The sequence below is a fragment of the Silurus meridionalis genome, chromosome 25 (genome assembly GCF_014805685.1).
Source record: "Silurus meridionalis isolate SWU-2019-XX chromosome 25, ASM1480568v1, whole genome shotgun sequence".
In the NCBI taxonomy this organism is placed as follows: domain Eukaryota; kingdom Metazoa; phylum Chordata; class Actinopteri; order Siluriformes; family Siluridae; genus Silurus; species Silurus meridionalis.
In genome coordinates, this window is record NC_060908.1 from 16,572,501 (window position 1) to 16,585,000 (window position 12,500).

The 12,500-nt window shown below is 45.9% G+C and overlaps 3 protein-coding genes across 3 annotated transcripts in view; 2 read left to right on the forward strand and 1 right to left on the reverse strand.

Annotated features, from left to right (window-relative positions):
* cfap73 (cilia and flagella associated protein 73) overlaps positions 1 to 1,448 on the forward strand; it is a 5,337-nt gene extending 3,889 nt beyond the window's left edge. Inside the window, exons 6-7 of the mRNA XM_046839925.1 lie at positions 1,011 to 1,169; positions 1,250 to 1,448. Of these exons, the coding sequence (XP_046695881.1) occupies positions 1,011 to 1,169; positions 1,250 to 1,342 (252 nt within the window). The 3' untranslated portion in view covers positions 1,343 to 1,448. The remainder of the gene's footprint in view (positions 1 to 1,010; positions 1,170 to 1,249) is intronic.
* Positions 1,449 to 1,598: 150 nt separating this feature from the next.
* Positions 1,599 to 5,397, reverse strand: iqcd (IQ motif containing D). The gene is made up of 5 exons (XM_046839920.1): positions 5,220 to 5,397; positions 2,724 to 3,395; positions 2,411 to 2,644; positions 2,185 to 2,256; positions 1,599 to 2,000 (listed from the first exon to the last, which is right to left on the reverse strand). Exons 2-5 carry the CDS (start codon positions 3,363 to 3,365, stop codon positions 1,707 to 1,709), a joined length of 1,242 nt encoding a protein of 413 aa, XP_046695876.1. The 5' UTR covers positions 3,366 to 3,395; positions 5,220 to 5,397; the 3' UTR covers positions 1,599 to 1,706.
* Positions 5,398 to 6,277: 880 nt separating this feature from the next.
* Positions 6,278 to 12,500, forward strand: part of tpcn1 (two pore segment channel 1) — a 15,008-nt gene continuing 8,785 nt past the window's right edge. The window contains 6 exon segments of the mRNA XM_046839368.1: positions 6,278 to 6,533; positions 11,023 to 11,147; positions 11,240 to 11,416; positions 11,613 to 11,726; positions 11,926 to 12,056; positions 12,231 to 12,354. Coding sequence (XP_046695324.1) covers positions 6,464 to 6,533; positions 11,023 to 11,147; positions 11,240 to 11,416; positions 11,613 to 11,726; positions 11,926 to 12,056; positions 12,231 to 12,354 — 741 coding nt within the window. The 5' untranslated portion in view covers positions 6,278 to 6,463.

Below are 12,500 nucleotides of genomic sequence, written 5' to 3' on the forward strand. Positions count from 1 at the left end.
GTCCTGTCTCACACGCTCAGGTACCACCTCTGTCTCAGAATCAATACACACCCGGTCCTGTCTCACACGCTCAGGTACCACCTCTGTCTGAGAGTCAATACACACCTGGTCCTGTCTCACACACTCGCTCAGGTACCACCTCTGTCTGAGAGTCAATACACACCCGGTCCTGTCTCACACGCTCAGGTACCACCTCTGTCTGAGAGTCAATACACACCCGGTCCTGTCTCACACGCTCAGGTACCACCTCTGTCTGAGAGTCAATACACACCCGGTCCTGTCTCACACGCTCAGGTACCACCTCTGTCTGAGAGTCAATACACACCCGGTCCTGTCTCACACACTCGCTCAGGTACCACCTCTGTCTGAGAGTCAATACACACCCGGTCCTGTCTCACACACTCGCTCAGGTACCACCTCTGTCTGAGAGTCAATACACACCCGGTCCTGTCTCACACACTCGCTCAGGTACCACCTCTGTCTGAGAATCAATACACACCCGGTCCTGTCTCACACGCTCAGGTACCACCTCTGTCTGAGAGTCAATACACACCCGGTCCTGTCTCACACACTTGCTCAGGTACCACCTCTGTCTGAGAATCAATACACACGATGCAGATGCTTGGGGGTGGAGCTTGAATAAACCCTCATAAATATTTTACTTAATGGGGCAGAAATGACAACGTTGAAATTTTTTTTGTTGCAAAAAGTGGTGCTTGGACCCTTCAGTTCCTTTTCTTGTTCTTCTTCATTTAATGTTCTGAACTATAGAGGGCGCTACAGCCCACAATATGCAAACACCCTCTTTTTGTTACAAACTAGTACCAAACATGGCGACGTTTCTAAACAATAAGCCACGTTTATGCCAGATTCAGATCCTGTAGTGGGCGGGGCTTAAAATTGTCGCCTGGACATGTGAAGTGGTGCCTGGACCCTGCACTGGTGTAATTATTGCTATAATAACAATAATAAATAATAATCATGGTTATTGGTGCGTTTATGTGCTGCAGGAGTCGACGTGGACTCACGTCCAGGAAACGACACCCAAAGAGACGCATCTGTTGAGTCAGGTGAAGGTGGTGACATTTAACCTTTATCACATAACTGGCGGTGCTGCGGGCGGAGACGAGGTCATAGATGTGGACGACACGGTGGGACAGCTGGAGCGGGTAAGGGGCAAAAAACCCAAACACATTATCAACAACATTAGATTTTATAACTATTTATTTATTTAATTATTTATCCGTAGATTCGGCTGTTTTTGGAGGACCGGGCCGAGCTCCTCACACATCTCAGATCAGACAGGAGCAGCCGATCATCTGGGCTGAGTGACGGAGAGTGAAAAAGTCCCCCTCCCCACACACACACACACACACACACACACACACATACCCACACACACACACACACACACAGCTTAGAGAAAGTATAGTTTTGGCGCCTCTGTGTTTGATATACGCCTGTGTTACACTTGTTTGTTGCATTAATGTGAAAATAAATAAATAAATAATAGAAACGTGTCGGAGTGGCGTCCCATCGTCGCCCTGTGCCCACTTTCAGTTCTATTTCGATTTCAAGAGAAAAGAAATGGAACAAACTAAAGAAGCAGTGATTTATTATCAGTACTTTCAGTTTCTGGGTGACTGTGACTCCGACGTTGCAGAAGCGATTAAATGGCCTTCAGCTTTCCAGGTTTCTCCTCGCCTTCACTTCTTCTTCTTCCCTTTCGTCCCCTTCTTCCCCTTCTTGCCCTTCTTGGTTTGGCTTTGGTTCTTCAAGGCCTTGCGGAGACGGTATCCTCTCCACAATGCCTGGATGACCACGCTGGCTTTGTTCCTCATCTCTCTCTCTTGTTCCTCTTTCTCTTTTTGCTCGCGCTCCCTCCGTTTCTCCTCCATGATCTGCGTGTACTCCAGCTCCAGCACGGAGAAGAGGTCCTGCAGCTCACGTAGCTTCGCCCGCTCCTCCTCGTACATCTCACGCATCTGCTCCACCCTCTCCTGCACACAAGATTGTGGAGATGTTATATTACTGTGGTATATAGTACAGATTATAGAATCTTATGGTCAGGTGTCCACAAACTTCTGGCCATTTTGTACACGGTCACTACGATGGTACATGATTTTGGTGCGTCTGGTTTTGAAAGAGGACCTCAGTCAGCACAGGAACAATGTGGACTCTGACCTGTTTCTCTTCCATTTCCGCGTCGTACTTCTGAATCCAGTTTTCGATCTCGGTTTCCAACTTGTTGTTTTTCTGCAGGACAAAAAAGACACATTTATATATATACATGATCAGTGAAGACCTCAGTGCTCTGCTGAGCTGTAGATTCTGATTGGGTAAAAGAAGTTGAATCGAATCTTGTTGCATTGTTCTGATACTTTTCTGTTCCCCTCACAAACACACACACCTTCAGCAATGTGGCCTCCTTCTCTCTGTGCTGCTTGGTCAGGTTTTCAAGCTGAGTTCGCAGCTGATTTCCTTCTTCCAGAAGCTGAAGCCGTTTGACCTCGGAGTTCTTCAGATCTAATTGGTGCTGCTCCTCAGTCTTCTTCTGCACCTGCGCCATGGTCTGCTCCCACTCCGTCTGCATCTGATGGAGGGAGTCTTTTATTCGCTCGATCTCTTTGTCCTTCTTACAGATCTGAAAAAAAGAGACAGAATAAGACAAACACAATGAGAGAGACACGTGAAGATACATACAGGGAGCTGCTGTTCCTCACTGTCGTATCTCGGTGTTCAGTCGCCGCTTTCACTTTCCCCTCCAGCATTTGAAGGAGCTCTTCATTATGTTGTTGTCTGTTTCTCGCTTCATGCCCCAGTCTCCTGCGCTCCCTCTCCTCTTGAGGCGTGGCCATCAACCGCTCCTTCAGCACAGCTCTGTACTCCCGTAACCACACCGCCACTTCCTGTACAGCCTTCTGGTCCTTCTGGATGACTGGCCCCGCCTCTTGAAGCACTGCTTTCACCGTCTCTACCTCTTTGTGTGGCTTCACGTGGCGAAGGAAGTTTCTCAGCGAGTTCTTCACGGCGAGTTCCATCGTCTCTTCATTCCTCGAGCCCCACAGAGTACTATACTCCTTGCACAGTTTCAGGTGCTCTCTGAGCGCCTCCACCGCCGGGTCTCTGAGCTCCTGAGTGACACGCTCAGAATGCACGAGTTCACACGGCAGGAACGCCGATACCTCGATCTTGCGTACGCACTCGTCCAGAACGCTAATGATGTGCTGTGCTTCCGGAGATATCACCTTCTTCCCTCTCACGCCGGCAATAGCGTTTAACTTTAACTTGGTCTCCAAAGCAAGCTGCGCTTCTGCAGTCGGGTCAGCAGGGGGTGCAGGTGAGTCTACAGAGAACTCGAACATGATTTCCTGATGCAGGATCGGAACGGCAGCCTTTTAATGCCATGTAAAATAAAGAAAATCGAAGATTACAAAGATTTGGTGGTTGCACTGCGTAAATAAAGTCATAGCGCTACGTGAATAAGACCGGAATTTCGACTTTATTCTCGCAGTGTTACGACTTTATTCTCGTAGTGTTACGACTTTATTCTCGTAATTCTACGACTTCATTCTCGCAGTGTTACGACTTTATTCTCGTAGTGTTACGACTTTATTCTCGCAGTGTTACGACTTTATTCTCGTAGTGTTATGACTTTATTCTCGTAATTCTACGACTTCATTCTCGTAGTGTTACGACTTTATTCTCGTAATTCTACGACTTCATTCTCGCAGTGTTACGACTTCATTCTCGCAGTGTTACGACTTTATTCTCGTAATTCTACGACTTTATTCTCGCAGTGTTACGACTTTATTCTCGCAGTGTTACGACTTTATTCTCGCAGTGTTACGACTTTATTCTCGAGTGTTACGACTTTATTCTCGCAGTGTTCGACTTTATTCTCGTAGTGTTACGACTTTATTCTCGCAGTGTTACGACTTTATTCTCGTAGTGTTACGACTTTATTCTCGCAGTGTTACGACTTTATTCTCGTAGTGTTATGACTTTATTCTCGCAGTGTTACTTCTCGCAGTGTTACGACTTTATTCTCGTAGTGTTACGACTTTATTCTCGCAGTGTTACGACTTTATTCTCGTAGTGTTATGACTTTATTCTCGTAATTCTACGACTTCATTCTCGTAGTGTTACGACTTTATTCTCGTAATTCTACGACTTCATTCGCAGTGTTACGACTTCATTCGCAGTGTTACGACTTTATTCTCGTAATTCTACGACTTCATTCGCAGTGTTACGACTTTATTCTCGCAGTGTTACGACTTTATTCTCGCAGTGTTACGACTTTATTCTCGTAGTGTTACGACTTTATTCTCGCAGTGTTACGACTTTATTCTCGTAGTGTTACGACTTTATTCTCGCAGTGTTACGACTTTATTCTCGTAGTGTTACGACTTTATTCTCGCAGTGTTACGACTTTATTCTCGTAGTGTTATGACTTTATTCTCGCAGTGTTACTTCTCGCAGTGTTACGACTTTATTCTCGCAGTGTTACGACTTTATTCTCGTAATTCTACGACTTTATTCTCGCAGTGTTACGACTTTATTCTCGCAGTGTTACGACTTTATTCTTGCAGTGTTACGACTTTATTCTCGTAGTGTTACGACTTTATTCTCGTTATTCTACGACTTTATTCTCGTAGTGTTACGACTTTAGTGTTATCATATGATTATTTTATGTCGTTTGATCTGAAATGCCTTTAATAGTTTTTGAATAAAATTTCAATAAAGAAATAGTTGGAAAATTCAACCTTTTGCCTTTTTTTGGGATAACAATCAGAGGAGCACACTGTCTTTTCCTTATTCTCCTCAAAATCTTACACACCTCACATTCCACCTTTATTAATTAATTAATTTAATGATTCTCAAAGTGATTCTCTAATAAAAGCTATTAAACCTGTATTATGTACTGTATATGAGTGAAATGTAGAATTACACGATTATAATATTTAATAAATTATATGTACATTAATTTACATTACAGCAATTATAACTATTAATACTGTTACTGTTACTACTGATAATAACAAACAAACAAACAAACAAACAAATTCAAGACCGAAAAACGGGAAATGTCAATTTTTACAATTACAATAAAAACAATATAATCATTAACATCATAATAATAATAATATTTTATTTAATTTTATTTATTAAATTCTATTTACTCACCGACTTATACTTAATAAATAAAAAAAGAATACCTTGTGAATTTGAGTGAAGCGGCAGATGAAACGGCACTGGACGTGACACGGACCGGAAGTCAGGTTTCTGTGTACGTTACTATGACGCCGTTGCCATGACGCTTGCGTTGACCTTTTTTCTAATTATTATTTCTAACCATTCTAATAACCCCGAATATAACTAATTAGATCACATGTTAGGTTTATATTTATTTAATATTTATTTATATGTATTATTTTCTGTTTTGTGCGTCACTTGTTGTCGTCACACGCTCTTTCAAATGCACGTGATCGCTTTGCGGCAGATGTCGTGAAACCACGGGCGTAAAAAAAAAACGCTTATCTGGCGCGCCTCTTGGTTGCGTCCTAACAAGGCACCGGGTGTCCTGTATAGGTGCCCTAAGTAGGGCGTGATGTAATGGAGCCGTGCGCACTAAATAGGGACACTGTGCTTGAGAACGAGAGCGATTGGGGACACCGCCGTGGCGTCGTTGTTATTGAAGCTCCGGTTAGTTTCAGTATTTCGCCGAGTGCTCGCCGAACCGAACATGAGTGTGTGTACAGGGTCCTGAGTGTGTGTGCAGGGTCCTGAGTCCTGAGTGTGTGTGCAGGGTCCTGAGTGTGTGTGCAGGGTCCTGAGTGTGTGTGCAGGGTCCTGAGTCCTGAGTGTGTGTGCAGGGTCCTGAGTCCTGAGTGTGTGTGCAGGGTCCTGAGTGTGTGTGTGTACAGGGTCCTGAGTGTGTGTGTACAGGGTCCTGAGTGTGTGTGCAGGGTCCTGAGTATGTGTGCATGGTCCTGATTGTGTGTACAGGGTCCTGAGTGTGTGTGAGCAGGGTCCTGAGAGTGTGTGTGAGCAGGGTCCTGAGTGTGTGTGTGCAGGGTCCTGAGTGTGTGTGAGCAGGGTCCTGAGTGTGTGTGAGCAGGGTCCTAAGTGTGTGTGAGCAGGGTCCTGAGTGTGTGTGAGCAGGGTCCTGAGTGTGTGTGAGCAGGGTCCTAAGTGTGTGTGAGCAGGGTCCTGAGTGTGTGTGAGCAGGGTCCTAAGTGTGTGTGAGCAGGGTCCTGAGTGTGTGTGAGCAGGGTCCTAAGTGTGTGTGAGCAGGGTCCTAAGTGTGTGTGAGCAGGGTCCTGAGTGTGTGTGAGCAGGGTCCTGAGTGTGAAGTGAAGTTTACAGGGTGTGTGTGAGCAGATGTGAGCAGATGTGAGTGTGCAGCTGGAGCCTGGTTCATTTTACAGTTAGTGCAGGGTTTTAGACAGAAAGCTGCAGGATGTCTGATGGGGATGATGATGTTCCTCTGATCCTCACCTGGGATGAAACCGGAGATCTGCTGGAAGAGAGTGAGTGTCTCATCTAATGCGTATACCCTCACCCAGCTTCTGCTCTCATGTTTCTGTCTTCTTTTCTCTCTTTCTTCATCTTTATACACCATAAGTATGAGTCAGGAACATCGTTTCGTCTTCTGGTGGTGTTTTGCCTCCTGGTGGTGTTTTGTCTCCTGGTGTTTTGTCTCCTGGTGGTGTTTTGTCCTCTGGTGGTGTTTTGCCTCCTGGTGGTGACCCCTACACAGAGCCTCTGAATCAAAACGATCTTCCTGACTTCCACTTTCAGACACTTAGTGGCTGCATGAGAACAAACCACCAAGAGAACCATGTTTGCCATGTTGTTTATTTAGTTTCGGTGTTTCCATGACAACCAAAAAATGTATTCCCAACAGCGCTGTGTTTCTGTTTTGCATATAAAGGAAAGATTTATCATTTAAAATCTGAATATTTAACGTGATTGGTGCGTATTTGGGACGAAGATCATGCGTGGCTCCACCTACAAATCAGTTTGCTATTTTGAAAGCTTTAAAAAAATAAAACACAAATCCCACCGTAACAAACTTAATGTGAGCGCACAGACTTTTAACATCATCACACTGCGAATAAACAGACAGACAGACAGACAGACAGACAGACAGGACACTGTCTCTGTACTCAGACGGTCATGTGACCTGAGTGTCAGCTGCAACCTTCTGGTCTTTGTATATGCGTGCACACAAAAACACAGATCGGACATGCTGTGTCAGCACAGTGTTTAATCACACACACACACACACACACACACACCATCTGATTTCTCTGTGCTATGTCTTTTTTTTCATTTTCTATAAACGCTTACACACAGGATGGTTTTTTTTTTTTTTTTTTATTCCACTTCACACTCCAATATGTGTGTGTGTGTGTGTGTGTGTGTGTGTGTGCTTGTGGTCAGACAGGTAGTATTTTAGATGGAGTTTCCTGTTCTTGAACTTTTTGTTCCTCAGACACGTTCTCGTCCCTCAGTGGACACTCGATTTTATTTGTCTCAATTGGATCATTCAGCAAGGTGCTGATTAGCAGAGACTTGATCCTCATGCTGTTCGGTACACGGATCGTCCTTCATGTCTTCTCCTGATGAGCTTGTCTTCGGTTTGAGTCAGTAAGACTTATTTTACTTAAAGGAAGAGGAAACGAAGCAGGAGAAGAGGAAGCACTCAAAGAAGCTTTCCCCAATATCAACATCTTTATATTTATCATCCAGCAGTTGACTTTCAGCTCTCATCGACTCAACAACTCCCTGCCTAACTGCCTCATCGACTCAACAACTTACTGCCTTACTGCCTCATCGACTCAACAACTTACTGCCTTACTGCCTCATCGACTCAACAACTTACTGCCTTACTGCCTCATCGACTCAACAACTTACTGCCTTACTGCCTCATCGACTCAACAACTCCCTGCCTAACTGCCTCATCGACTCAACAACTTACTGCCTCATCGACTCAACAACTTACTGCCTTACTGCCTCATCGACTCAACAACTTACTGCCTTACTGCCTCACCGACTCAACAACTTACTGCCTTACTGCCTCATCGACTCAACAACTTACTGCCTCATCGACTCAACAACTTACTGCCTTACTGCCTCACCGACTCAACAACTTACTGCCTTACTGCCTCATCGACTCAACAACTTACTGCCTCATCGACTCAACAACTTACTGCCTTACTGCCTCACCTACTCAACAACTTACTGCCTTACTGCCTCATCGACTCAACAACTTACTGCCTCATCGACTCAACAACTGCCTTACTGCCTCACCGACTCAACAACTTACTGCCTTACTGCCTCATCGACTCAACAACTTACTGCCTCATCGACTCAACAACTTACTGCCTTACTGCCTCACCGACTCAACAACTTACTGCCTTACTGCCTCATCGACTCAACAACTTACTGCCTCATCGACTCAACAACTTACTGCCTTACTGCCTCACCGACTCAACAACTTACTGCCTTACTGCCTCATCGACTCAACAACTTACCGCCTTACTGCCTCATCGACTCAACAACTTACTGCCTTACTGCCTCACCCACTCAACAACTTACTGCCTTACTGCCTCACCGACTCAACAACTTACTGCCTTACTGCCTCATCGACTCAACAACTTACTGCCTTACTGCCTCATCGACTCAACAACTTACTGCCTTACTGCCTCATCGACTCAACAACTTACTGCCTTACTGCCTCACCGACTCAACAACTTACTGCCTCACCGACTCAACAACTCCCTGCCTTACTGCCTCACCGACTCAACAACTTACTGCCTCACCTACTCAACAACTTACTGCCTCATCGACTCAACAACTGCCTTACTGCCTCAACGACTCGCTGCCTTACTGCCTCATCGACCAACAACTTACTGCCTCACCGACTCAACAACTCCCTGCCTAACTGCCTCATCGACCAACAACTTACTGCCTTACTGCCTCATCGACTCAACAACTTACTGCCTTACTGCCTCATCGACTCAACAACTTACTGCCTTACTGCCTCACCGACTCAACAACTTACTGCCTTACTGCCTCATCGACTCAACAACTTACTGCCTCATCGACTCAACAACTTACTGCCTTACTGCCTCACCGACTCAACAACTTACTGCCTTACTGCCTCATCGACTCAACAACTTACTGCCTCATCGACCAACAACTTACTGCCTTACTGCCTCACCTACTCAACAACTTACTGCCTTACTGCCTCACCGACTCAACAACTTACTGCCTTACTGCCTCATCGACTCAACAACTTACTGCCTCACCGAATCAACAACTTACTGCTGTACTGCCTCAGCGACTCAACAACTCCCTGCCTTACTGCCTCAACGACTCGCTGCCTTACTGCCTCACCGACTCAACAACTTACTGCCTCACCGACTCAACAACTCCCTGCCTTACTGCCTCACAGACTCAACAGCTCACTGCCTTACTCATTTCCCGACTGACTCACAGACCCACCAACTGATCAACTCACTGTCTTACTGACTCACCCATTGACCGCCTCACAGACTCATTGCCTCACAGACTCACTGAACGTCTGAGAGCAGATTTCCAGCAGCCATAGGATTCAACCTAACAGTGTTCTGGATCTAAAATTCATCTGAGCGATTCGGGACCTGGGACATGGTTTGCTCTTGGAGTTTGACTGGATGTTATTATTGAAGAAGACTGAGAATCTCTTCCTGACATTTCTCCCAGAGGATTACAGGTTTCCTTCCTCAGGATCCTGAAGAGGGCATTTTTTTCCGATCTGGTGTGGCACAGCCGGCTTTCTTTAGAATTCCTGAATTTTGTTAATTTTTTTGCCCCGTCTTTCTGGAGTTGACTTCTGATGTTTTGGCATTTTAACTGACTACCAATGACGTCGCTTTACAGCTGTTGCCATGGAAACCAACAGCACACATGGTAGCAGTGTTTGGCCGGCGGTTGCTCGGCCAATCAACACTTCCTCTTTCGTTCCTCTGTGTGGTACATGGTAACGGAGGGAGATCAGCTGTGTTTACTGTCTGCTGTTAATGTGCTGATGTTACACGTCAGCGTTGAGTTTATGCTGCTGTAATGTTTTAATTTATGACTATAATTAGCATATGCCCCACAATCAACATAAAGGGGCATCTTTTGTAGCTACCTGACTGATGTTAGCAACTAAAGCAAACTGTCTGATTGCTGTATGTCCTCATAGAGCTAAAGACATCAGAGTGACTTGTATCTGTTAATATGAGGGTATGAAGTTGATCATGGCTGGGGTCTGGGCATGAGGAGAGAAAGGGGATGGGGTCTGGGCATTAAGAGACAGAAGAAGGATGTGGTCTGGGAATGAGGAGACAGAATCGGGATGTGGTATGGGCAAGGGAAGACTGGTTGGGGTCTGGGCAAGAGAAGACAGAATGAGGTGGTGGTCTAGGCATGAGTAGATCGAATGAACAGGAAGGCTGGGAATGAGCAGAAGGAATGTGGAGGTGGTCCTGGCATGAGGAGCCGGGATGGGGTTTGGGCATGAGGAGGCAAATAGTGATTGTGTCTAGGCACAATCGGTGGAATATGTATGGTGTCTGGGCACAGGGGGTGGAATGGTGATGGTGTCCAGGTACACAAGGGGTGGAATGTTGATGGTGTCTGGGCTCATGGGGGCAAAACCGAATATCTGTCTGGGCAAACGGATATGAAATGATGATGTTGGGATACACTGGGGAAGAATGGGAATGGGGCTGGGGTACATGAGTACAAGGCACTGGCTGGTAATCAGGTAAAATGGGGCTTGTGGTGAACAATTCGGGGTCCTGTGTGAGTGGGGACACTCGGGGACAGTTGAGGAGGTTGTTATGTCGGGATCAGGGTTATTTGTTCATCCTTACTCATCTCTCCACTCTAGGAGCTTTTAAGTCCACCAGCACTGTTGGAGCCGTGTTTGTGTTTGTGTTCAGCATAACAACCTATTAATAATGCTGTGTAACCTTGTTCCAGATGGCGTCGGGACCTACGATGCTCTAAACAACATGAGCAACCCTACAGCCCCGGAATCCACCTGCCCCAATTCCTTGCGGCAGAGTTGGGAGATGAACTACCAGGAAGCAGCGATATATCTACAGGTAACACACACAGATTTAGAAATAGGAACTCACCAGTGTCATAGTGTAAGTGTGTGTGTGTGTGTGTGTGTGTGTGTGTGTGTGTGTGTCAGGAAGGGGAGAATAACGATAAGTTCTACACACACCCGCGGAATCCCCGCGCTCTCAGTGCCTACCTGTTTGTCCACAATCATCTCTTCTACCTGATGGAGCTCCTGACTGGAATGCTGCTAATGCTGCTCTCGCTGTCCGAGGCTCCGGCTGTTCCGCCGCTTCGGCTCGACGTTTATGTAAGTATGCGCATGTGTGTGTGTGTGTGTGTGTTTGAGTAATCAAAACCTTTAAAGATACTTTTGACAGTAAAAGTACTTCTATACAAAAAAAACATAGCACCAAAGGCATGTTGGCAGAAATGTGTATAGGTGTGTGTGTGTGTGTGTGTGTGTGTGTGTGTGTGTGTGTGTGTGCGCTTCTCCTTCCCCACAGGTTCATGCCACTCTGGAGCTCTTAGCGTTGGTGATGGTGGCCTTTGAGCTGTGTATGAAGCTTCGGTGGCTCGGCTTCCACACGTTCATACGCCACAAGAGAACCATGGTGAAGGTGTGTTATGGACGAAGAATTATGTTGTGTGTGTGTGTGTGTTGTTGTCACTTTGGAATGGGGTGTTTGCTGATGTTAAATTGTGTTTGGATGTTGGTTCTAGAAGTAATAGTGTGTGTGTGTGTGTGTGTGTGTGTGTGTGTGTGTGTGTGTGTGTATGTGTGTGTGTGTGTGTGTGTGTGTGTGTTTTGCGCGTCAGATGAGCGTCTTGCTGATCCAGTTCGTTGAGGCGATCGTGGTGTTGGTGAGACAGACGTCTCACCTGCGCGTGACCCGAGCTCTCAGACCCATCTTCCTCGTGGACTGCCGCTACTGCGGTGCCGTGCGCAGGTTAACCAATCACAGTGCAGGAATCACCAATAATTATGACATCATCACAGTGCAGTACAGAGGACTTATTACACCTGTGTTACATTATTATATAATAATACTGATATCATCATTCTGTGTGTGTGTGTGTGTGTGTGTGTGTGTGTGTGTGTGTGTGTGTGTGTGTGTGTGTAGAAACTTGCGGCAGATTTTCCAGTCACTCCCGCCGTTCATCGACATCCTTCTCCTCCTGCTCTTCTTCATGGTCATCTTCGCCATCCTTGGGTTCTGTCTGTTTTCTACCAACCCAGCTGACCATGTGGGTTTAACACACACACACACACACACACACACACACACACACACACACACACACACTCACACACACACTTATACACATTTCTGTCTCCCTCCCTTTTGATCTCTCCCTCTCCCTCTTTTTTTCTTTTCTTTTCTTTATTCTTT